The sequence below is a fragment of the Ips typographus genome, linkage group LG14, assembly GCF_016097725.1.
Source record: "Ips typographus isolate SLU linkage group LG14, UJ_Ityp_2.0, whole genome shotgun sequence".
In the NCBI taxonomy this organism is placed as follows: Eukaryota; Metazoa; Arthropoda; class Insecta; order Coleoptera; family Curculionidae; genus Ips; species Ips typographus.
Window position 1 is genome coordinate 6,039,908 of NC_138435.1, and position 25,299 is coordinate 6,065,206.

The window sequence follows — 25,299 nt, forward strand, 5'->3', positions numbered from 1 at the left end:
AACCGTTGAATAAATTTACGCCATTTTTAACAGCATTTTCATTTGGCTTCGCGTATCTTAAAGAATCGGTGGTGATTGAACATTATTCCTTAAATCGATAATTTGATAAAGGCAAGTTGAGTTATTCCTGACTCTGACTTAAGATATTAATACCGTTATTGATTACTAGCAGAATCAGTATGAGTGACCAACAAAGCAAAAAAAAGCAAAGTAAGGAAAAGCATAGTAAGGAAAAGCAAAGTAAGGAAAAGGCAAAGGCAAAGTCCCGTTCAAGTCGTGCAGGGCTCACATTCCCTGTAGGGAGAGTTCACCGAAAACTAAGAAAAGGTAACAGTATTGTATATAACCCCAATATTTTTACTAGATAAAACATGAAATATGTAGATTGAGGAACAAATTTGCATTAAATTCCCAAATTAACTTTTTATTGTAGGCAATTATGCCAAACGAATAGGATCTGAGGCTCCAGTTTATTTAGCAGGCGTCTTGGAGTATCTAGCCGCCGAAGTGCTAGAATTAGCCGGCGATGCCGCCAGAGATAACAAAAAAAGTCGAATCATTCCTAGGTATGTTGTGATTTTTTTTCATTGTGGCAACATATTTTAAGTATATAAGTTTTTTACAGGCACATTCAGTTGGCAGTTCGGAACGATAAAGAACTTGATGAGCTGTTGAAAGACGTAATAATCAGTGAAGGTGGAGTGCTGCCCAAGATAGAGGCTGTTCTACTACCGAAAAAGAGTAGGTCCAATGGAAATGCAGCGAGCACTAGTAAATCTCAAGATTGTTAGTTTTTTTTTTTTGTTTTATTCAGTTTCTTATTTGTATTTTAAAAATGTATTCTGTTTTTATTGTTAGGGATACTGTTATGGCTTTTTCAAATTTTAATCTATATATACTTCTTTCATGTAATTCATATAATATGTGCATATTTTCAATAAAGTTTAGATTTTGTTATTAGTTGGGTGCTTATTTCAACTTGCAATCAATGTAATACTAAGATGCTTTTTGAGCGGTTATTTTAATTAATTAAATGAGCCGGTTATATTTGGTATGCTTTCACATTAAACAACAGAAATTCTACAATAGTTGTAAAATATTTTATTGTTTTTCTATTTGTTAATATCAGGTTTTGATAAAAAGGTGTGTACTACAGTAAATAATTAGTAAGTCGGACTATAATGGTGAACCTGCTTTTACCAATGCAAATACAATAATACTATAGATAACACGACAACATGCTATTTTGTGATGCTATTTTATACTGTATACCCAGGTAATGTTATTTAAGTCGGGATTAGGAAACTTAAACCTGCTAGACGTTGCTCTTGGTTCATAATCTGACACTCGCATATCACTCACAAAACTCACGAACAACACAAATATGCAACTTTAACTTTACTATACCTTTTAGTACTTTAGTGAACGATATTCTAATTTTAAATTCAAAATAGATGTCATAGCATAGCGACAACAACAATGACAACTAGTAATTAGTCGTTTTCTGTTGGATCTAAACGCGATATGATCCAGAAATCACGTGGCCTGCGTCAAATTCTACAAATATCTGATATCAATATAATTGTATTATATCACGGTCAGAAAAACCAAATGGTCGATAGCCCTTTTCATTTTTAAAAAAAAAAAAAAAACTTTTTGAACGGCCCCCGTATTTGTCCACATTATTTTAAAAAACTGAAAACAATTCTAAATGACTACTTCAAAATGGTGAACATGCATGCCAAATGTCATTTGAGAAACTTTTTCGTCTAGGAATAAAAAATAAAAAAACGTTTTGTGGCTCGCTTTTAAGGTGCTCTAACTCCGCGAGAGGGCACTTTTTGACTACATCAGTTTATATGACACTTTGGAGTTTATTTTTAATATACTTTTCACTCTTGAATTACAATCAATTTGAACCACTGTGTATATTTACGAAAAAGGTTTTTTAAACCTATATGGATATATGGGTTATCTTGAAACCATTTGGCTTATTTTATTTGACATAATATATTGACACTTTATTCTGCTAACGATTTCAAGTATGTTTCATAAATAATAACTATATAATATTTTATTTTTATTCATAATATGTATATCTACCTGCAACGGTTTTCGAGATATTGACGTATAAAAAATGACATTTTTACATTTTGGAATATCGCAGCTCCTAAGCAGAGCTCCTGAGTTAGAACAAAATGGCTTGCATGTTCCTATCTTAACTATTTCTGGTGTATACTAAAGGTCATACTGCAAAATTTGACAAATGTTCATAAAAGTAAGATAGAAACATATGCAAGCCGTTTTGTGCTAATATCAACCGTTTACCTGCTACGGCCTTCCAAATACTAAAAATTTCAATTTTTAATGGTAAATATGTCAAAAACGACAAAATGTACGACAAATAAACTTTTTAGAAGAAAAATTATCGAGACCAAGTAGCAGAATCGGTTTTAGGAAGAAAAATGATGGTATCTTTTGCTTTATGTGACGGAGTATGAAACTTTAAATGCCAAGCGTAGCAAAACTGTGAATTAATAGAATAGTACAGTAGCGACTATTTTTTTTATGCCCTACTTGCCAAAGTATAATACGGCAGAAGAGTGACTATTATTAATTACATTACGTTCACGAAACGGCTACTATAAAGTTATAAACTTAAAAATAAAAATATATGTATTTGCTGACGTCATACGTTGTATACTCCGGTTTATACCGGCAACCGGCAATAAAAACAATGTGCACCGGCTAATTGCTAAAAGCACCTTCCAAACTCCAATTCCGACACCTAAAAAATGATCGGAGAGAAAGCCTACTAATTTCTTGCATGCTTGCATCCTTGTTTTTTAATTCTTCTTCTCTCGAATCTAATAGCATTTTCTATTGGTGATCGTTTAGAGTATTTCCGTCCTGCTCTATACAATTTCATTAAAACAATGCAGCACAATACGAGTTTCGCTATAAACATATCAATGGAAAACGTCATCAATTTCAAAAATGATTGAATTCATAACACCAAATCAATTATTAGAAAATTATGGGACAATTTTTAATACAAAAATCACTAATGGAAGCGAACTGTTTTTTTTTTCTGATACCTGAAATCTTATTTTTCTATTGTTAGTTCATTTGGTTACGAATGCATATTCCCTATTCCCTTTTATGGTAACATTTCCAGAAGTAACTAACTTCAGGTTTTTTGCCCCAAGCATCCAGCAGGAGTAGGAGAAAAAAGACCTGCAGTTTGAAGTAACGGAAACGGATAGATCATTTCTTTCCGAATTGTCGAGCTTTATAGATGTGATAGATTTTTTATCCATTACCATCCAAGCCACATTTTGTTGAGAGAAATTTTTTGCTCAACGATTTCGATCTGAAAGCGATTCCACACAATTTGCGATTATTATTTTTTTACAGAGAGTCTATTTAATCGAATTTTATCGAAATTTTATTTTTATTTGTTAATAATTTGTTGTCTAGATTTTTTTCAGTTAGATTCAGGAATCCCCCCAGAGCCATGGAACCAGCAAGGAGGAAGCGACCAAGGTTTTGCCATAACGACTACTTCTACAAATTACGAGCAAATCATAATGGTAATCGGTGAGTACTCAAATATTGGTTCAGAATCGTAGAACCCCCACAAACTATTATTAAATTAACCATTGTTTTCTTTGTATAGGTACTACACCTGTAGCCAATACCCTCACACTGGATGTTCAGCTTCAGGAAAAGTACAAGGCGAAGGAGAATTCCAGGACATCAATCCCCACCACAACCATCCAAAAGTCGACGGAGCAGCAGCAGCCTAACTTTTGAGGACTCAGCTAAGAAATGCCTGTACTGTGGAGAGAGGAAACCTCAAGAACATTTATGATAGAATTTCCTTAAAGTAGGTGTACATAATAGTATATTACACACCGCGGCCGAAAGAAAGTTTGGCGTCCGAGGCCGTCTTACGGCCGAGGACAACAATCTTGAGGACAAAAAAAATATTTTACGGCCGAGGTGTACACAAAATTTTTTGTTCAAACGATATTTATTTAGAAATTTTTGATAAATAAAATGAGAAGGGTCTAGCAATCACGGTGACGTTTATTGTTATGTTGACTGGTTATGGATTGTTGATGTGACGTTATAGTATATTACACACCGGGGTGGGAAGAGTTTCATTACTGTCGAGAGATTAGTTAGATAGCCGAGACGCGAAGCGTCGAGGTTTAGTTAGGATCTCGAGACAGGAATGAAACTTCCTACCGAGGTTTGTATACTATTTTATTTACAACCATCATATTTCTATCAAAATTTACAAATCATTATTTCATTCTGAACATATCTAGAATATCACATTTAACAAAAAACTACCAAGCAGTCATTTTTCTATATGCTTTTCTTCTGCTTTTCTGTTATGCTGTCCCAACGTGCCATGTCTTCTGAAGCTGTTGCAAGTAGTTCACAAACCTCAGTCATTCAGCAGCAAATTAATTTGTCGACCAAAGAGACAACTGTTGGAGACGCCAGTGCTGGTACTGGCCTAAATATTTCTATAAACACTTATAATAATTCAAATGTAACCATTAATTTCAATAAGTAGTTTGTTTTAGTTTAGATCATGTTAATTTTAGTATTGTAATGTATTATAGGCATTATAACCGTTAGAATGCATACAATTCGAGTTGTAATCCAGGACATTTTTCTCAATTTATTATTTGCGAACTGAATATCGATCCGACTTTATCTGACATTTAAAAAATTTGATTCAATCATCTTTTTTTAAAAAAAAAACATTAACAATCACAATTTTAGAGGGCGGGAAATGAAGGCGGGAAGTGAGGGCGGGAAGTGAGGGCGGGAAGTAGAGGTGCGCAATATGATACTTCCTAACCTTCAATGACGTTAGTAATGACAGCATTACATATATGGTTGTAAATAAAATATATTTTTATATTATAAATAAAGAAAAAAAAATAGTAATAATCTGATTTTTCTTGCAGCAATGTCGAAGGACCTGAATTGGTGACATTCAACTCCATCAGACTGAATGAGGAGATGGCGGCAGATTAACACACCACAAATTCCCCAAGCGCTAGCGGACTTGTCCCAGATTTTGAATACAGGTGAGTGGCCTAGATGCTAGTGGTTTGTTTTTTTCAGGATCTGTGAATGCTGGAGACGCTGAAGCTATTATATTTGGAAACGCCGACTTTCTACAGAACTTCGTGGACTCCCAATACATCTTTATAGATGGCACCTTTTAAGCTGTACCGAAAAGACCAAGATTTTCCCAGATACTAACCATTTTTGGAACATGCATGGACCATGTAAGTTTCATTAAGTTTTTTAAATTGAATTGTGTTTAATAATAATATTGTCACGTTTTGGGGGGTGGCGCAGGAAGAGAAACAACAAACGTAGTTCAAGTATGTCTCCTTTATTTGTATACGGGCGATGATTAACTAAATCTTACCCCCAGATTAAGAGGGCCGCTAGTACCGCTACAGGCGGGACGCCCATGGAACACTCTCTACGAGGGGGTGCGTGGGGGTGTGTGTGTGTGTGAGTGTGCGTAAGGCCTCCTGATGTGCCGCCAAGCGGAACCCGCTCGATACGAGCAGGGAACCCCTATGTCCGACAAGCCCGAAGGATTTACTTTATGCACAGCAAGCCCCCTTTGGAGTGTCGCCAAGCGAAACCCGCTCGATACGAGCAGGGAACCCCTATGACCGACACGCCCCAAAGGACTTACTTTAGGTACTGAAAGGGTCAAGAGTCCCGACGGTCACCACTGGGTTGCGTAAGGACTCTAGTCTGTTCAGCCTGGATTTCCAAGAAGGTATCGAGCCGTCCGGGCACTAGGAAGTTCGGACTGATGCTCGATAGACCGACCCAGAGACCAGTGATCTTCGATGGCTTGAGACGCCGATTAAATACTCATCTCATGACCCCAATTTGCCGGTCTCGCTGATTCGGCAGTGTACTGGGGGAGACCGGGGCCAGCCTGGGTAACGGAACATGGTGCAACTTATGTTATTCGTGACATCTCCCCCCTCTGAAGAGTGTTCGCCCCGGACACTTAACCCTAACGTAACTAAATAACCTACATGCCCCATGGCTTTATTTACACATGTGACCAATCGTAACTTATGTCTTATTACGCCCCCCTTGTTATCTCTCTTGTGGTTCTCCTGGAAACTGTTGCTCCTTCCTGGAGGGCGGCCTTACGCGGCTTCGTCTTGCCTATCTGTGCGCCAGAGCACCCGTTACTCAGTTCGCGGGTGGTGGCGCCCTCTATTGACTTTCCTCGTCCACTTTGAAGTGCGCGGGATGGTCGCTTGTTCCGTGAGTTCCTAGGTTGTGGTATCCTGGCTGTAGAGGGCGTGACGGTTGGGCAACCTATTTAAATATGTATTTTGTAAGTTTATGTTTTATTGTTTATACTTAATTGTTTAGACTATGTAAGCTTTATGAAATATACTTAGTTTGCACCCTACTTATGCAAAATGTTACCCCTACAACTTATTTTATTGTTTAACTGGTCGTCGAAGTGTAAGAGCAGAATAATGGAATCAAGTAAGTTCACTTTTTCCTCTTTCCTCTATTTTTCTCTGTGTCATTTTCCCTTTCTTTTTCCCTTTAGCTTCTCGTTACCAAGGGTTCCCTTGCACCAGACGGCGGTTAAGGGCCCGGCTGCTACGTCTCCTACACCAAGTCCGTCCTGACTTTCCACGAGTATGTTATTCTTGGATCGGGACTGCTATTTCATTTTTTCTGGCTCTTTTTTTTTTTTCTTTAAGGGAATCGTACCGGAAGTGTATATATTTAAGGTGCCGTTTGGTGACTGGCCCCCCAGCTACCCAGACACCCATGTGCTGCTTCGCGAGGGGTCTTTTTGTGGACAGATATGTCTGATTTCATTTACCCCTCGCCTTCGGCGACCAGTTATACATTTGTATTATTAATATCGGTACTAAATATATCTGTATCCTATCTAGTCGTTTGTTTGTTCTATGCTAAGTTTGAGTGACTTGACTTATTGCTCGTCCACTGTGCGCGCGTTTCCTGTCAACTGTCGTTCTAATTGATGGGCCACACCTTCGGTCAGTGTCTTGCCCAGTTCTGATGATTCGTCGATTTTCAACACGAAGGTTCTCGGTACCTGATGGCGTCCTTCTGCCGCCATGCTTGGTATCTCTACATTTTCCTGGCTTCCCTGTCTTAAACCTTCAGTTTCGGTGCTCTGACTGGGTGATTTGTGTTTTTTACGGGAGGTAAGGTAGTGTTTCAGCAGGCCGTACAATATGACGCCGACTATTATCCCTCCGATTAGCCACGTTGTCACGCCCAGCCAGTATTCCTGCGTGCCCCCCCCGGGTGCTTGGGGTGCCCCGTTTTCTGTGTGGGCTGCCTGTGCCAATGCGAGTAATGTTGGTCTTCGTAACAGTAAGTAAATTACTGCTATTGACAAGACTATGTTCCACGTGAACATGAAGGAGTGGTTGCCCTGGTGTATTTCCACGTGGGCGAGGTGTTCCTGTTTTTCCCATTCGAGGTCCATGTTTAACCTTACTTCTTTTTCTGAGGTTAGGTTGAAATGTGGCAGGTTTGTGGTCCAGTTACTGTTTAGGCATTCTGATAGGTTATGAAAGGTAGGTAAAAATGCCTGGCTGTCTGATGGTTTTAACACGAATGTTTTTAGGTTAGTCCATGCGGCTGGTAGTATGTGCCGTATGGAAGCTGGATTTTCTTCGTCTTTGCAAGGAAATCGTTTTTGGATGACAACGTCCTTGTTTACTAATAGCTGACATTTGCATGGTAAGTTGATTTTTAATGCTCCTGGTAGTTTTAACATTTCCTCCCCGAGTTTAGTGGTGCTTTTAGGGCAGCTGATTGTCGTGTTAGCTTTTGGGTGTGTGATGAGGAATTCTTCGGACCCTGTTTCAGATATGATCATTAGGTTCGACTGGTGGCAATGCATAGGGCAATGTTCCGCTATATCTTCCACTGTGGATCCATGAAACAGTTTTCGAGCGCACGAAGGGCCTTGCGTTTGGTCGCCCGAGAACCTTGGTAAGTAGCATAGCCTATCTTGAAATGGTTTGCATTCGTGTAGTGCAATGCCTGTGATTTCTTTTAGGACCGTGGTCCCCTGGTTATTTGCTACGGCCATCATCAGTGGTGAGTGCTTTAATGTGCATGTCTGGCCCTGCCATGCGAATGGGTTTGTCTGGAGTTGGAATAGCTGCCACTGGTGATTTTTAGTTACTGTTGGTACCTTGACGTGTACCACCAGCTGTTCTCCGGAGAAGGTGCACTCGCTTATTGGTATACGGAAGTATGATGCTAAGTTGGATACAGGTATGGCTAAATCGATGTTGTCTTTTCCTATCTCGTTCTTTATTTTATTTAGATCGCTCCTTAACGTCTCAGGTTGAATTAGTGACAGTGGTATATGTTTATGCCTACATTCTTGTATTGCGGATTGGCTCCGCATTCTTCTAATTAGTAAGATCATTTTCCTTGCCATCCCCAGATTTGCTTGCATGTTTGCCTCCAGAGACCCTGTCGCTAATTCCCTTCCTGCTATTTCCCTTTTTCGAACCTCGTTTAGGAATTCCTCTAATATGTGCACCCTACTTTCTGTTTTCTTGATTGCCATGTTGGTTTCTTCCTGGCAGCGTTTCTGTTCTTCAGAATGTGTACTGATCAATTTCAGCGTATTACTCATAGTACCATGTAGGGCATTTATATGTGCTTCCAGTTTGCCCTCTTCCATGGACATTGAGTCAAGTTTTTCCTGGGTTGCTACCCCGCAGCAGTAATTAAGCCCGTCCGCAATGAATCCTAGTGAGAACGTTCGTTTCTGACGTTTTGTCTTTCCAGACTCTGACCAGTCCGGGTACCAGGCTGCTTTGTATTTGTCCATCTCCACATCTATCGCCCTTCCTAATTCCTCTAAGTGTTTTTTCGCTCTGCAGTATATGTGTTGGCCATTGCTCTCGCAATTATCTGCCTGTCTGAACCCTGGTTCTGTGCTCAGTTTAGGTTCTAACCATGGGATGACGTAAGTCAATGGAATAGTGCCCTCATAAAGTATTGTTTCTGGTAGTGTTTTCCATGTTGCCCCAGCTGATACTTCCACATGCTGTGTATCCGACGTGCCGGGCCTACAAGAATTGTTTTTATTACTGTCTCCGTTCCATGTAGGCCGACCGACTTGTGCTAGTCATTGTTCCTCTTCCTTGCATTCCACGTCCGAATCCCCCTCGGATATGTCTCCCAACGTCCATTCGTCATAGAATGGTAAAATCCTCCCTATGTGTACTATATCCGTTTTTTTTTCCTTTTTCTTGTTTTACTTCGTAGTTAACCTCACTGAGTTTCTTTATTATTCTGTAGGGTCCGAACCATCGTAGTAGCAGTTTCTCACTTTTTCCCACCTTCCTGATAGGAATGAATATTTTCACCCTATCTCCTACCTCAAATTCACCATTTCTGTGGTATTTATCATAAATGTCCTTGTCCTTCTCCTGTTTTTTGTGGATATTGTCTACAGCAATTGCCCTTAACAGTAAAGCTTTTTCTCTTAATTCGTTCGTGTTTGATTCGTCCTCAGTTTCTAAAAGGGTGGCGTCTAGTGGGAGTGTGGGGTTTCTTGCGAATATTAGTTGAAATGGGCTGAAACGTGTCGTCTCCTGTTTGGCCGTATTATAAGCAAATGTCACGGAAGGCAGATAAGTGCACCAATCTGTCTGCTCTGTGTTGCAGTATAGTGACAGCATGTCCGCCAACGTTTTGTTTAAGCGTTCAGTTAGGCCGTTGCACGAAGGGTGGTATGCCGTTGTAAAAGTGCTTTTCAGACCCATAATCTGTTGTAATTCCTGCACCAGTTCGGATTGGAATACCTTGCCTCTATCGCTGAGGATGCTTCTAGGAACGCCGTGAATTAGTATTACTCGTTCCAATAAGAATTTTGCCACAGGTCCTGCCTTCCCGTTAGGCAGGGCCGCTGTGATGGCGTATCTTGACGCGTAGTCTGTCACCACTACTATCGTTGTCTTGCCTTGGTGACTCTTCCGGAAAAGTCCCAGTAGGTCTATCCCTACTTTATCAAATACCTTGCCCACTTTTATTGGCTGGAGTAAGCCCAATGGCTTATCATTTGTTGGCCCTTTTCTCGCCTGGCAGTCCCTACAACCTTTAACGTAATTTCTGACGTCCTTAGTCATAGAATCCCAATAGTATTTGGGAGTAAGTCTGCTCAGAGTTTTTGTTACCCCCATGTGTCCGCTGGTAGGTGCGTTGTGAGCTTCCCACAAAATTTCCTCCCTAAGTGACCGGGGAATCACGAGTGCGTGTTCCAGTCCTTCCTTAGTTTGTGTTGCTCTATACAGAACGCCCTCCTTCAGCCTAAAATTCTTTATTTTTCGCCGTGTCAGTGCGTCAACGTTTGTTGATTCGGGGTTGCTTATTGCTGTTTTTAATTCTAGTATGGCCTTATCCTTATTCTGCAATTCTCCTATGTCTAACGTTGATATCGTGAAAGTGGGTATATCGTCTAATTCGTCTAATTCGACTTCGCTCCATCCTGCCACCGGGTTTCGTGATAGGCAGTCCGCATCTTGGTGCTTACTGCCTTTTTTATAGACTACCGTGTAGTCAAATTCTGCCAACTTAAGAGCCCAACGTGCTAATCTTCTTGAGTGATCTTTTACATTGTGTATCCAGCATAATGCGTGGTGATCTGTTACGATTTTTACAGGGTGTCCATAAATTAGATGCCTTAGGTAGGTCATTCCCCAGACTGCCGCTAATAGCTCCAGCTCGCTAATCGAATAGTTCTTCTCTGCTTTTGACAAGGCCCGGCTTATATATGCTATCGGGTGGTCTTGGCCGTCACTGCCTTCTTGGAGCAGAATTGCCCCTATTCCATCTATACAGGCGTCCGTGTGCATTGTACATCCTACATTTGGATTGTAATGTTTTAATACTGGGGATGACGTGAGTTTCTCTTTCAGCAGCTCAAATGCTTTCACTTGATCTTCACCCCAGCAGAATTTGTTCTTTTTTGTGGCCTCATGTAAGGGCCGTGCCAATACCGCGTAATCCTTTATAAATTTCCTATAAAAATTGCATAATCCTAAAAAGCTTTGTAGGTCCTTTGTTTTCTTGGGTGTGGGGAATTGCTTAATCCCTGCAAGTTTTTCTTCCTCTGGGCTTATTCCTTCTTTGCTTACTGTGTAGCCCAAAATCCTTATCTTTTCCTGTAAATATTCGCATTTACTCGGTTTTAAGGTTAGATTGGCTTCTCTCATTTTCTGGAATACTTTTTGTAATTTTGCTAAGTGTTCCTCTAAGTTCTCTGAATAAATAATAATATCATCTAGATATATTAGTATGTCCTTCCACTTTAAGTCCCTAAATATTTTATCTGCAAGTTGTTGAAAGGTTGCTGGTGCATTGCATAGACCAAAGCTTAACACGTTGAATTCGTATGATCCATGTCCCTGTGCCGTGAAAGCGGTGTATTGTTTGGATGACTCTTCTATAGGTATCTGCCAGTAACCTGAGAACATGTCCAAAGTTGTAAAGTACTTGGCATTTCCCATGTATGTGAGAATGTCATCGATTTGTGGTATCGGGTAACATGATTTTTTGGTGACTGGGTTTATAGTTCTTTTGTAATCCACGCAGAACCTCGTGGTACCATCTTTTTTTTTCACCAGTACAACGGGGCTCGCCCATGGCGAGTGGCATGGTCTTATTACTCCGCAATCGAGCATTTCTTTTATTTGTGTGTCAATGATTTCTCGCTCGGATTGTGACACTCTATAAGGGCGGCATTTTACTGGTTTATCTTCTGTCACTTCTATTTTGTGTTCTATAAGTTGTGTTTTGCCCATATATTTTGGTGACTTGCAAAACACATCCTCATATTCAACTAGTAGACTCTCTAGTTCCCTTTTGAACTGCTTATCCCTAATGTGGTCCAGTTTATGATCTTCCAATGTCACCACTTCTTCGTCTATTCTCTGAGTTGTACAGAGTGCCGTTGTGCTCAAACCACTGGGCTCTTCTAGCCGTGCCACCGTTGTGTCTTTGTAAATAACCCTTCTAGTTGGCCCTAGGTTCTTGAGGGTCAGTGATATAGAGTCTTTGGCTCTTTCTAGGTTGCACAGTAGGTTGTTGCGTACTAGCCATCCCTCATTTTGTACTACCAACATTTCTGTAGACAAGGGTATTTCTGGTGACGTTTTGATGGTTTTTTCTTCTCCTGGCTTCAGGGTGTAATCTTCATTGGCCTTCAGCTTAATTATCACGTGGTCATCGTTTTTTATGTAGTTCGGCAGGGTGTTCCAGGAGCTGGTTTCTTGTGTCTTGATTTTTCTTGGTCGGGGTTCTTTATTTTTTGAAACCAGCACCGTCACACTTGTTTCCCTGAATGTCTCATACAGAAGGTCTTTAAGCTTTTTCCAATCTGACTCGCTGTTTGCGGATGTCAATCTAGGTATAGCCACCTTACTTATTTTATTTTGTACTGCCCAATCTTTCAATTTCCTACAGCACTGTTGTAGCGTATGAGTAGGTATGTATTCGTTTCCTTCCTCTTTTACTATCATCTGTAGGGTATGTCTGTTTTTCTTAAACAAACTGACCACGCTCCCTACGGGTAGTTTTTCTGTGTTGTGATCTGCCAAATGGTCCCTGATGGCTTTTCCTACTCCTCTATCTCTACTGGGAGCCGAAGAGACTGCAAAGGCCCATGCAGTGCTGCTTGGAAGACTGAAGATGGACCCCGGCATTTCCTGGACCACCTCTGTCCAGTTTCGTGTTATGCCTGGTTTTTTGGGTGCAGGATTTCGCTTTCCCCCGAGCGTTAATACTAAGTCCTGATTTAGGGTGAGTGTGTTAGATATTAAGCAAATTGCTGCCTGCATTTCCCTTAAGAATTCCACTCCCAAAATGAGGGGTTGTGGTGTATTCTCTAATATTGTTGCTCTAATTTCCAATTTTCTCATGTAGTTCCCTCTGAGCTCCAGTGATGCCATTGTTTCGCCTAGACTTTTTACTTTTTGGCCGGCTGCTGTTACAAGCAACGTGGGTGGGCCTCCGGTTCTACGTTTCTTGTCAACTAGGAGATGGCTTATCACATTTAGTTCTGCGCCCGTGTCGATGATCGCTGGTACGTAACAGTCATTTACAACAGTATTAATATACAGTATTTTGTAGCACGTCGGGCCCCGAGTGGAGAGGGTGACGGGGCTTAGTTTTGCCACCCCCTGGAGTTTGGGTGTTGCTGTCTACTTCTGCAAACAGCAGCAAAGTGGCCTATTTTGCCGCAGTTGTAGCATCTAGGCCTATTATCGTACGTTCTAGTGGGTTGGTGCTGTCTTCCAGGATTTCCAGCCTGGGGAGTGCCATAGACTCTCCTGGGTGGTGGAGGGGTTCTAACCTGGCGAGAATTGTAAAAGGGTGGCTGTCTTTGCTCTGTTGACCCATAGTCTTTCCTAGGCGGCGGCGGAGTTCTGTACGAGCGGGTATTGTCAAATGGAGGTTGTCTTTGCGCTATTGGCCCATAGGCCCCTTCTTCTGTCTGGCGCTGTGGTCTGAAGGTAAGTGGCGCTGAGCACTCTTCAGGGGCGTTATCAATAGTAGCGCAAAGCTTTTTGACCTCGTCCAAATTTCTGGGTGGGTTATTGGGAAAATTCGTCAGCCAGTAGTATTTGGCTTTTGGTATGTCTCTTAACCCATTCTGAAAAATATCTAGGAATTCGTCGAGGTCCAGGTTTTCCCTGTATTCCTCGTATAGTACCCGTAGATCGTAAAAGAAATTTTTTGTTTGTTCTAGGTCCCTCTGTTTCCTTTGCTTCACCTTTGCCAGCAGATGGCGACTGTGGTTACCGTCGCTAAACTCTGTTTTAAATGCCTGACAGATGTGTAGCCAATTGCTTTCGGGGTTTGCTGCCTTATACTCTCTATACCAAATGTTTGCAGCACCCTGCAGGTACGAATGGAAGTATAGGATTTTTAGGGCATCATTCCAACTATTTGCCACCGCCGTTCGTTCATACGTTCCGATAAATTGGGGTGCTGAATCGCTACCAGGGTTGAACGTCGGTGGGCTGATAAACTGAGGTAATGCGGGTGTTTTCTCCCCTGCCTCTACAGCCGAAATGGTAATGTCCGCCATTTCCCTTGATCTCCTAATGCCTTCAAATGGTTTATCTCTTTTTTCAGGTTGTACCTGTGTTCCTGCCTCTATTACTGTATTTTCCAGATCGTTTTCTGGTTCTTGTGGCTGCTCGATGTCTTCCCTTCTTGTATTTACAAGCGTAAGGGTTAGGTAATCTGTTTCTTTCATCCAAGGGTCTCCTACGCTTGAACTCCTGTGCCTTGGTTGAAAGGGGCTGCTAGGATTTGCTGATCTCAAGTTGTACGCTTTTCTCATTCCTGTTAGGGCGTACGGCTTGGTTTGGCCACAGATATGGAGATCAGTAGCCCCGGGATTCAACAAGGCGCCTCCACCATGTCACGTTTTGGGGGGTGGCGCAGGAAGAGAAACAACAAACGTAGTTCAAGTATGTCTCCTTTATTTGTATACTGGCGATGATTAACTAAATCTTACCCCCAGATTAAGAGGGCCGCTAGTACCGCTACAGGCGGGACGCCCATGGAACACTCTCTACGAGGGGGTGCGTGGGGGTGTGTGTGTGTGTGAGTGTGCGTAAGGCCTCCTGATGTGCCGCCAAGCGGAACCCGCTCGATACGAGCAGGTAACCCCTATGTCCGACAAGCCCGAAGGATTTACTTTATGCACAGCAAGCCCCCTTTGGAGTGTCGCCAAGCGAAACCCGCTCGATACGAGCAGGGAACCCCTAGGACCGACACGCCCCAAAGGACTTACTTTAGGTACTGAAAGGGTCAAGAGTCCCGACGGTCACCACTGGGTTGCGTAAGGACTCTAGTCTGTTCAGCCTGGATTTCCAAGAAGGTATCGAGCCGTCCGGGCACTAGGAAGTTCGGACTGATGCTCGATAGACCGACCCAGAGACCAGTGATCTTCGATGGCTTGAGACGCCGATTAAATACTCATCTCATGACCCCAATTTGCCGGTCTCGCTGATTCGGCAGTGTACTGGGGGAGACCGGGGCCAGCCTGGGTAACGGAACATGGTGCAACTTATGTTATTCGTGACAATATTACTAAAATATCACTCATCTTTTGCTTGAAATGTGACATAACTCTTAAAATTTAAAAAAACAAAATTTTCTGTATGAAATCAAAAATTACTGAACAGCATTCTGGTAAAAATAATAAAACACAATTTTTTGTCACATTCTAAATGTTAATATCCCAACAAGGCTGAATAATATTGTGATATCAATTTCATGGAATATACACTGTATTACAAGACTCACAGATAAGCACACTGGCATGTTATGTTGTCATTGTCATACAGAAAATTTTTTGGTAGATATAAAATTCTTGGTTAAATATTTTATTTTTTTATGATTGATTTTATTGATTATGAACAACTTACCATGAATATGATTTGTGTCGTCTGTTTGTGCCATGTTCATTGTTTTATCAAATAGCAACAAAGCCAGTGGTGGTACAAATTCTTAGTCAAACAACTGTCTGCCACACCACATCAAGTAAATATAATATGTTACTTTATTGCTTATATTTTTCCTTTACAGTACAGTAAATGTAATGTATTAGCACTTTTTTACACAGTGCAAGGTAACTGATGAATTGAACTGATTCACTTTGACTATTCCATATTATAACATTTAATAACTTATTGAACTTTTTTTATCACTTTGATAGATTTAAAACTAATTTAAAGATTTTAAACAAAAAAATAATATTAATTTTGATCTTGTGATCATAGAAAAGCAACTTTTAAATCCTTTAATTTCTGAAGTAAAATATAGGTCTAAGCACTTTCACCTATCACAACATCACTGCCACTAGTACCATATTCTATAGTATAATTATTATAGCTGGATGCAAATACACTATTTTAACAGTAAATTTGTCAATCAAAATTGGTGCATGTATGGTTTATAAATTAAATTAAATTTAAATCCAAAATTGAAAAACCTGTCCCTTAGGAGTACAATAATGGGAGTACCATTTATTGACTCTGTTGACAAGGGACACATGACAGTACGGTACTGACGGCAGTGACGGCCAGTACTTACTAGTGCTGTTTGGTTTTGGTTTTTGTATCTAACTAAACTATATGATTTTTATAGTATGTTGGTTTCGGGTTTTATAAAATTAACAAATTTTATTCTCTATATTCTCTTTATAATATAATTTTATAGTCTATATTGTGATCTTGGAAACACAGCAACTACAGAGGAGTTAATTATTAAAAGTTTTGGAGGCTTCAGGCTTAACAAAAATGAATTTTTGACAAGCCCTGGATAAAAATTTAATTATACTGTATTATCTGATGGCCTAGTGTCTACTTCATAAACCTTTTATTATTGAGTATTTTCTGTTTTTTAAATCGGCATTTCCCTTGGTCCATGTATTCATGGCCAACCGGACCAGGACACTCTATGACGCAGTATTTGACTACATCGCGAGGACCTTTCCAACCTGCATCCGAGGGACTGTCGTTACGGACTATGAAGTGGGACTATACGAATCAGTGAAGGCAAGATATCCAGATGTGACTCTACAAGGTTGTTTTTTTCATTATTGCCAGGTATGCATAAATGGTGTCATTATTTGCTGTTTGTAGAAAAATTAGGAACTCGGTGTAACCCGGCAATTCAAGAGGAGGCAGCCCATAAAGTTTACCTGAGGAAGCACTACGCGTTGGCACTTCTACATGCGGACAGGATTATAGATGCATTTAATTTGTTACAGGTTCTGCCCATATAACGGATATTGATAAAGAGCTACTTACAATTTTATCTGTTATTAGGATCGGGAACGGGAACCAATTTTCGGCGAATTCAGGAACTACATCAGACGACAGTGGATTGGACGAGTCACCCCCCCAACATTTCAGCGTTTACGGACAGAGGCATCGGACGAACAAAGTGATGGAGGCTTACCACAGGCGGCTAAACAGTAAGCTGGTGAGACATCCTGGTGTCTGGGACTTGATAGGTATTTTTGAATACAATGTTTTTCACATTTATGGTATACATTCAGCATATTTTTGTAATTTAGAAGTCCTAATCGATGTTCAAGATATCGCCACTTTGGAGCTAGGTCAATTGGAGCGACATCCGCAAGTTTTCAGGGTTTCCAGGACATACTGTACTTTTCGACCCACCGATAAGGCAGGCATGGGACAAATTGGCCGATGGACGTTTTACAAATGGAGATTTTTTGAGGCTAGTACCTTTAGTTATATTTTAAAGGGAATAAAAATATTAAAAAATGCACTGTTTAGGCAAGCGGTACACTTTGTACAAGGCATGGAGGGACAGCTACAAATGTGGAATAACGTGGATGAAGCCGCTGGCATCGAAGAAGCAGGACAGCAATTAGTGGATCTGTATCAACAATTATTTAATAACCCTATTTCTAATCAACTTCCTCTTCTTGTCCCTCTCCAACGCCCAAATGTCCCTCAAAACCGTTACCAAATCCTACATGATTCTCCGCCTCTCATCCCTTTCCAACGGCCAAATCTCCCTCAAATCCTAAATAATCCCCCTCCTCTTGCCCCCTTTTTAAATGAACCTCCCCCTCTAGCTCCTTTCCAACGGCCATATCTCCCTCAAATCCTAAATAATCCCCCTCCTCTTGCCCCCTTTTTAAATGAACCTCCCCCTCTAGCTCCTTTCCAACGGCCAAATCTCCCTCAAATCCTAAATAATCCCCCTCCTCTTGCCCCCTTTTTAAATGAACCTCCCCCTCTAGCTCCTTTCCAACGGCCAAATCTCCCTCAAATCCTAAATAATCCCCCTCCTCTTGCCCCCTTTTTAAATGAACCTCCCCCTCCAGCTCCTTTCCAACGACCCGTCGTTCATCCTAATCCAGTTCCAGTTGAACCCATAATACTTAATCCCGATCCCGACCTAAATCCTGATGAACCTTTAAGATCCCCATCTCTTTTTTATCTCCCCGATTCGCCTCGTCGCGAGCTTCTTCCTCCCGACCCAATTATTCCTCCACCCAGTCCTCCTCCTGAAATACATAACGTAACTAAGGCACAATTTTAATTTTCCAGAAATTCCCCCCCGAAATTGGAAGACTTTTTGCCGCCTTAGGAGATGACGACCAACCGGATGAACTGCCTAGTGTTGACGGCCCATGGGTTCCAGCCTTAGAAGCCACACCCTACGACGACGAGGATATGACTCCGGAACTAAAGTGTAAGGTATGCCTATCTAATAGAATCCAGTATGTCATTGAGTGTGGTCATGCACTTTCCTCAATGTGTACTGCGATTTTATTCAATGCTCAATCTCCACGAATTTGACTTTTTAGTTGTACATATGTTTTTGTAGTTTGGGTGGTTTCAAAAAATGTTTATGTGTCCCCTATGTACAACAATTTTTAAATTGACGTACATAGGAATGAGCCAAAGTAGTGTAATACATATAGTTATCAGTCAGCTTTCTTATTATTTTGGCACTGTAATTATTAATATCATTTGAATATTTAGATTATATTTGCAAAATTTTTAACTTAAAATTTAAGTGAACTGTTATTATGTATCGCAGTACTGGGTGAATAAATATGATCATTTGATCATATAGTGAGAAATTCGGACATTATGCCGTAAGGCATTTTTTTTTCTTTGTTTTTTGTTTCATTTTTGTTAAATATTTATTATACATTATATTGTCATACATGTTTTATTTATTTATTTGCTCATCCATTTTAATTAATTTTATAGTTTATTTGTATGTGATAATAAAGTATTTTATAATATATTTAAATAATGTTTGAATTTTCTTGTAATATTTAAAAATTTTGCTTGATCAGTTGAGTCACTCACAGTAAAAGTAACCCAAGCTTCAACTTAAGTACCTGGACTGTTAACTGAAAAAGAAAGATTGATATCTACTTATTTGCATAGGTAAGAAAGTGATAGGGCTTACTTCAAATTGTTATTAAAGAGCAAATTAGATACTAGGAAAAAACAAATAAGTCCTGCCATTTTTCATCTAAATTAGTGGGTTCCTCTGACATACCTAACAATCATGTAATGGAAAATTTATAGTTCAATTGTTTCTATATACATGAAAAATAAGTTAGCGCCAAGAATATACCTCAAACAATGCCTTTTGAGAGGTTTGGAATACTTCAACCAGAAATCCTTGAAGATAGTTTTTCCTATGAGTGTGCCCCAGGATATGCATCAGTAATTATGTCTATAAAAATAACTTTAACGCCTTCCAAAATATGTCTATGTTATTTCGGTACAGCTTGTAGGTATATTAATTATGTTTTTTTTTTCAAGACTTTATAAAGGTATTTTTGGCCTAAAATATATCTACTAATATTCAAAATAATCGTTTTCTAGGTTTGCTCTCATAAACTTCCTAGTTATAGGTATATGTTTATAGTATCCCGTACTTATTTTTTAAAAATTACTAAAATGAGCATTAGCCCATTTAGGGCAGAAAATTGCATAGTAAACCTTCCTGTCTGTACAATATTCGAATAGGTACTTGTTAAGAGCAAAAGTACGAAATCCACTCATACACATTTAAACTGGTTGACATAAGAGGTTAAACCGCACATATTAATTATCCCAATAAACAATTATATCATAATCAAAAATACGCAAAAATCCAAATTATAAACATTATATTTGTTTTTGTTTACATTTATGTATGTCATGTCATACTGACTGAAAAATGTGTGACCTATAACCTATAAAATTCATCTGTCGTCTGTGGTCTGTATAGCTAACCTCAACATCGTTCATACACTTTGCAAAATTAAGATAATGCAGAGGATAATACCATTGTTTTTATAATACGTAATACTCAGTCCATCACACCAAACATTAAACACTACATATCAATCTCACAGACATGCAAAATTTTAATATAAAAACAAACACTAAAAACGAGTGCACAACAATAGTGATAAAAATTAAAATATTTTTTCTTTTATTCTTCAAAAGTTGAAAATAGTTTCAGATTTTATTTCAAAACATGTAAACAAATAAAATAACTCTTTTAAAATACATATATGATTATATTTGCAATCTGTCCATTCAAGATAATATTTGAAAAAGCATTTGTTTTTATTTGCAAGAATGCTTATCATATGCATAGCAATAATTACCTAGCCCTACCTTTCATGCACCCTTAAATACACATATGATCAATAACTTGATTTTGTCAAAAATAATAAGATGTTGATTTTGAACCTATTATGTATGTCATAATAAATATATGCATATTTTTTAAAACGGTTTACTAAACTAAGTTTGCTTATTGGAAAATAATACAACCATTAACAAATAATAGTTTATTTGTATTTGTACTTAATTTTTTAACAACAATAATATTATGTAGACAATATAACATTTCAAATTACAAAACAAGTATAATTTCTAATGTAAAGTTGTACAACCCCAGACATAAATTACATTTAAACCAACTTACAATACTGTGATACATGCCTACTTATTTCTAATGTGTAGGTAATAGAGACTATATATAATTTTCATAGATTCATTTAACTGTTAACTAAAATATTACATATTATAAGTCCTTATCACAGAAAAGTATGTATAGAATTGGAACGTATATACAAACCTACTATACCATAAAAGCAGGTAACATTGGTTGGTTCCACATTGGTATGACCTGTATGCAAATAAAAACAAATCATAAGTATTCACTAGAATAAAATGTAGCAACTTTACCTTGAAAACCATATTGAACCACTACCTAAGGTGTCCCCAAGGGTGTCCCTATATACCAAATACTTAAAGAGTAGCATTTTTGGTATTATTCTTTATATCAGATACTGGTAAATCTCTGGGTAAGAGTTAACTAGATCTAGAAACAAAAAAATTAAATGTACACAGAGAATATGAGAAGTAGGTATTAACTATGTAACATATGTATACTTACCATATTAAAGCATTGTGTAACTAAATCAACTAGATTTATACCTCAACGGGTATATGCTGAAGCTGGATGCAGTTTTATCAAATGTATTTGCCTCTCTGATGATTTAAAACTAGGTAGATTTCAAAAACGGTTTCCATTTGGTTTTTATTAAATACTGTCTTTGATAACAATTGTGTTAGTTAATAAAAGTTCCAGTATACTTCATGCACATTGGCTATATGAGCTGTGTGGGCAGATTATCAAAGATTTTCTGAAACAAAAACGAAAATGTTGAAATTATAAGTCCTACATAATACCATTCCACTTACCTGTTGCAACTTTCCTTAGGAAAACTCGGCTGATGATAAATATAACCATGCCCATCTATAAGTAATCAATTTAACTCTGATTTACCAGTCTAAAACTGTCCAGTAATAAAAATCAATCACAATTTGAGTAAATTTCCAATCAACATGTAAACAAAGCCGCCATTATTAAATATGACTTGTTGTCCGCATTCCACAGATTCCACAAAACCGCGGCCCGCCGAACGCCATCGGATGACGTCGCGATCTCGCCCGAAGCGACTTCGGGTCGGTTCCGAACCGTCGCCCTTCTGGCCGGTCGCTGTTTTGCGCGTTTCCCCCTTCTGGCCGGTCGCAGTTTTGCGCGTTTTCCGGAGCCTCGGCCCGAACACGAGGAGACCCTTGATCTAGTAAAATAGTCGCCTTAAACTGTAATCCTGTATTTAGGATGAAAACAGAAACAGCGAATATTTATTAGCCCGACTTATTAACGTAGTTTGAGTCGAGACTAGGGCCGCATTCGTTTTCAAGCTTAATGGAGCGAGCAGAGCGTCTTTGACGTCACAATGACGTAATTTGACAATTGGTCCTTCGTTCGTCTGCTCGAGCCACTCGGCCTGCGTTTATTTCGCTTGCTGCAGCAGTTCTTGGAAGGCGCAAGGTCTCGACAGTTTCGATAGGCCTACTATGGAAAGTATCGGCCGTGTCTGAACTGTTGTGTTTATGTAATAATGAATTTATTGGTTTCGAACATATTCTACATGGTTGTTTGTAGCAATTTTCAAATTTTTTGGATTCAAACAGTTTAGATACAGTTTCAGCCTTACCGCTTCGTGCTTTCTTTTATTAGGATCAAATTTTAAAAATGAAGTGCATTTAAATATTGAATGACTTGATTTACAGTAAAAACAAGTAAATTTGTTATTGCTATTTGTTAGTAATGAGTACGATTTTTGAACTTTTAATTAAAATTTCTATTATTGTTTCATTTTGATTTTTATTACTTTTTGTACTCACAGTTTCACGTTTCTCTAAAAACTCACATTGCTCTTTAACAAAATTGAGCAAGTCCTCAAAAGTGGGTAGATCAGTATTACATTTTTTAGATTCCCAATCCTTACGAGCTGGGTGGTCAAGTTTTGTAACCATTAAATAAACAAGTAACACTGACCACTGATCTGTGGGTTGATTTAATGCTTTTAAACCTTAAACATTTTTATTAAATAAATCAAATAAGCTACGCAATTCAGTATGTGATTCTTTGACTACCGAAGGCGCTTTAAATAAACCATTGACAAAATTAAAAATAATTAGTCTATTATTTTCGTATCTGTCTTTTAACATGTTTAAGGCAATACTATAATTTATCTTTTGTAGTTTTAATCTACTCTACCATCAAGGTGTGCTTTTAAATAATAAAACTTGTGCAATTCATCCATTGATGAGTTTTGATCAATTATTGAATAAAATGCGTCTCAAAATTCCAACTTATGAATTGTTTATAATGTTTGGTAATTTTATTGAAAACCCCGTAACACGTCGCTGGGAATTATGTAATTTCGGTCGGGAGATGTTATCAATTGACTCTATTTTATGATGATGTGACAATATCAGTGAAGCACGCACTTATTTCATAAAATAAATCTTAAAATTGATATCTTCCTGGTTTTTCTTGACTAATATTATCAGCTGATAATGCCAATTCATCATCGGTGTCAATAACAATTATATTTCGTCCTGGTGGTCCCCTAAACTCATCACACAATGGTTGCGTGCGTGCTAAACGACTATCTAATTGCATAAAAGCACTATTATCAACTTGGAGGAGATCAAACAACTCAACACACTCTTTAAAACGAGTTAAAGATTGTTTAATAACTAGCTTTTTTTTGAATTGCAAACGATTAAAATGGTCTCCAAGGTCCTTCATTTTGTCTTGATTTTATAATTAAAATGTAATTATTTTTATAAGCCTTCGTCGAGTCAAGTTAATGTAAGTAAGTGTTATCAAATTGAGCCAAATTCAAGACTTACTGTTCTTTCTGGTAGATTTTCCCTTTTGGTTTGCTTACTGTAACCCACGGTGATCGTCGTCACATGTCAATTTACCAGCCGCTGCTGGAAATCTAGGTCTCCAAGTTTTCAATTCCACCCTTCAAGGTTATCGCCGAGGCTTGACGACACTCTAATCAAAGTCTCTAATCTTTCAATAGCGTTTCGTCTTATGTCTGATCGCTATTCGGCTTTAAGGACCATGTTCTTTCTCCAAGTGGACTGTATTAATTAAACTGGTGGAAAAGTCAAATCCACAACTAATAATCTTAAAATTTAATTACGGTTTTAAACCAGAAAGAAATCAACTGTTGTGCGAGTCTTTCCATTCTCTCGCAGACTGCACATAACTTATCGCGGGCGAACCTCCGCGATGTTGCCGACTTTTTAAAGAGTTAGCAATCTAGTAACGAAGGAATTTTTTTTTGATAAACAAAACCTCACCAATTATATCGCTGTTTACCGAATGATGCGATATCAATGGTGCTGTTCCTAGATTTTGGGACGCCATTTGAACGTTCTAGCTTATATAGTTGAGTACAGATGTCACTATATGTGGTACAACAGCTATTGGGTTAATAGGTTGAACGGTTCGGCCGCTAGGGAGCGTCAAATTTGACTCGTTTTTTATGTCTTTTTTGGTGCATCTTTTCTTACAATCGTCAATAACTAGGTTGTTTGCAACACTTTGTATAAACTTTTGTAAGTCAATGAATAGCCAGTGAAATAAGCTTTCTATTGACGTATAAAAGTTGATTGGTTACTACGGATTCGAAGCTAGAGAGAGTCAAAATTTTTAGAGTGAAATTATATAATTTATAACTCTTCGTTGTTTTCCAATGGATTTAATTTATGTTTAAATTTAAATGGAAGAAGTTTAAAAATTATTTATAATATAATTAGTACGAAATAGTATTTTTTTATTTGTTTACTTTTAATACTAATGCTAATAGTTCGGTAGCGGGTTAAAATTCAGGTTAGCTTAGTTAATTAGTTAGATTAGGTACTGCAAGTGTATATTTTATTTTTATTTTACATAAAATGGTAAATATCTCAGAAATGGATACAGATAGGTATAACCGGAAGTTTTGAATTTTTGTTTCTTATTTTAGCATATTGATTGAGTGACATAAGATAGAACAGGATACAAATACACTGGCTTCGCACAAGCTTGCCAATGGAAACCACGATTTCTGCCGTTAATAAAGTGAAAGAGTAAATAATTATTGCAAAAAGAAAAAATCAAATATATGTATTTTATCGTAAATGAACACCACAGTGAACACTCCAAAAACAGTAACTAAAACAAAAGCGATTATCAAACTTTCGAAACAACACCCAAACTGAAAGCAGAAAGCTAGCTAACAAAACTGATACCTGAGTTTAGCTGTTACCTTTATTTAAAAAAAGTATAGTTTACGATTTGGGTCGTTTTATGACAGGACCTTCTTTTGATGGGCGCTCCCAAATAGAAGTACATATTTTTTAGTCACGAAGCTGAAACTGTTAGAATAATAAAATTATATAAGGTATTGAGTCATCTTTCATTTTTCGGGACTCACCATGGTGATTTCGGTTATTTGAGAAGACCGGAATTTAGACATAGTTGAGCAATTCGAAGTTCAATGAAATGTTGCTTCTTCCTCTACAACATGGCAAAATTATATTTGAGATACGACGTATTGTCACGTTTTGGGGGTAGCGCAGGAAGAGAAATTTATAGACTACCGTGTAGTCAAATTCTGCCAACTTGAGAGCCCAACGTGCTAATCTTCTTGAGTGATCTTTTACATTGTGTATCCAGCATAATGCGTGGTGATCTGTTACGATTTTTACAGGGTGTCCATAAATTAGATGCCTAAGGTAGGTCATTCCCCAGACTGCTGCTAAT

At 38.6% G+C, this 25,299-nt stretch overlaps 3 protein-coding genes and 2 long non-coding RNA genes across 9 annotated transcripts; 4 read left to right on the plus strand and 1 right to left on the minus strand.

The window, feature by feature from the left end:
- The first annotated feature begins 75 nt into the window (after positions 1-75).
- LOC145738013 (histone H2A-like) lies at positions 76-960 on the plus strand. The gene is made up of 3 exons (XM_081992876.1): positions 76-327; positions 434-566; positions 626-960. The coding sequence occupies exons 1-3, from the start codon at positions 180-182 to the stop codon at positions 789-791; spliced, it is 447 nt and encodes a 148-aa protein (XP_081849002.1). The 5' UTR covers positions 76-179; the 3' UTR covers positions 792-960.
- Positions 961-6,173: 5,213 nt separating this feature from the next.
- Positions 6,174-7,809, plus strand: LOC145738018 (uncharacterized). Of its 3 annotated transcripts, none has more exons than XR_014180554.1 (4): positions 6,174-7,265; positions 7,325-7,437; positions 7,488-7,643; positions 7,694-7,809. It is a non-coding gene; the product is annotated as an uncharacterized LOC145738018 (long non-coding RNA). The 3 variants fall into 3 exon arrangements; XR_014180556.1 differs by having other exon boundaries at positions 7,578-7,643; XR_014180555.1 differs by having other exon boundaries at positions 7,583-7,643.
- A 3-nt stretch (positions 7,810-7,812) lies between these two features.
- On the plus strand, positions 7,813-9,584 carry LOC145738015 (uncharacterized). 2 transcript variants are annotated; one of them, XM_081992879.1, is made up of 4 exons: positions 7,813-8,064; positions 8,132-8,172; positions 8,257-8,352; positions 9,394-9,584. In XM_081992879.1, the coding sequence occupies exons 1-4, from the start codon at positions 7,967-7,969 to the stop codon at positions 9,408-9,410; spliced, it is 252 nt and encodes an 83-aa protein (XP_081849005.1). In that variant the 5' UTR covers positions 7,813-7,966; the 3' UTR covers positions 9,411-9,584. The 2 variants fall into 2 exon arrangements, with proteins under 2 accessions (XP_081849005.1, XP_081849004.1); XM_081992878.1 differs by lacking the exon at positions 9,394-9,584 and adding an exon at positions 8,405-9,359 and having other exon boundaries at positions 7,816-8,064.
- A 479-nt stretch (positions 9,585-10,063) lies between these two features.
- LOC145738010 (uncharacterized) lies at positions 10,064-19,629 on the plus strand. 2 transcript variants are annotated; one of them, XM_081992873.1, is made up of 8 exons: positions 10,064-12,894; positions 13,018-13,177; positions 13,225-13,607; positions 13,844-14,171; positions 14,233-14,573; positions 14,627-16,882; positions 16,941-17,128; positions 17,192-19,629. In XM_081992873.1, the coding sequence occupies exons 6-8, from the start codon at positions 16,863-16,865 to the stop codon at positions 18,190-18,192; spliced, it is 1,209 nt and encodes a 402-aa protein (XP_081848999.1). In that variant the 5' UTR covers positions 10,064-12,894; positions 13,018-13,177; positions 13,225-13,607; positions 13,844-14,171; positions 14,233-14,573; positions 14,627-16,862; the 3' UTR covers positions 18,193-19,629. The 2 variants fall into 2 exon arrangements, with proteins under 2 accessions (XP_081848999.1, XP_081849000.1); XM_081992874.1 differs by lacking the exons at positions 10,064-12,894; positions 13,018-13,177; positions 13,225-13,607; positions 13,844-14,171; positions 14,233-14,573 and having other exon boundaries at positions 14,588-16,882.
- Positions 19,630-20,408: 779 nt separating this feature from the next.
- LOC145738019 (uncharacterized) lies at positions 20,409-22,774 on the minus strand. The gene is made up of 4 exons (XR_014180557.1): positions 21,381-22,774; positions 21,073-21,322; positions 20,862-20,997; positions 20,409-20,802 (listed from the first exon to the last, which is right to left on the minus strand). It is a non-coding gene; the product is annotated as an uncharacterized LOC145738019 (long non-coding RNA).
- Between the last annotated feature and the right edge of the window lie 2,525 nt (positions 22,775-25,299).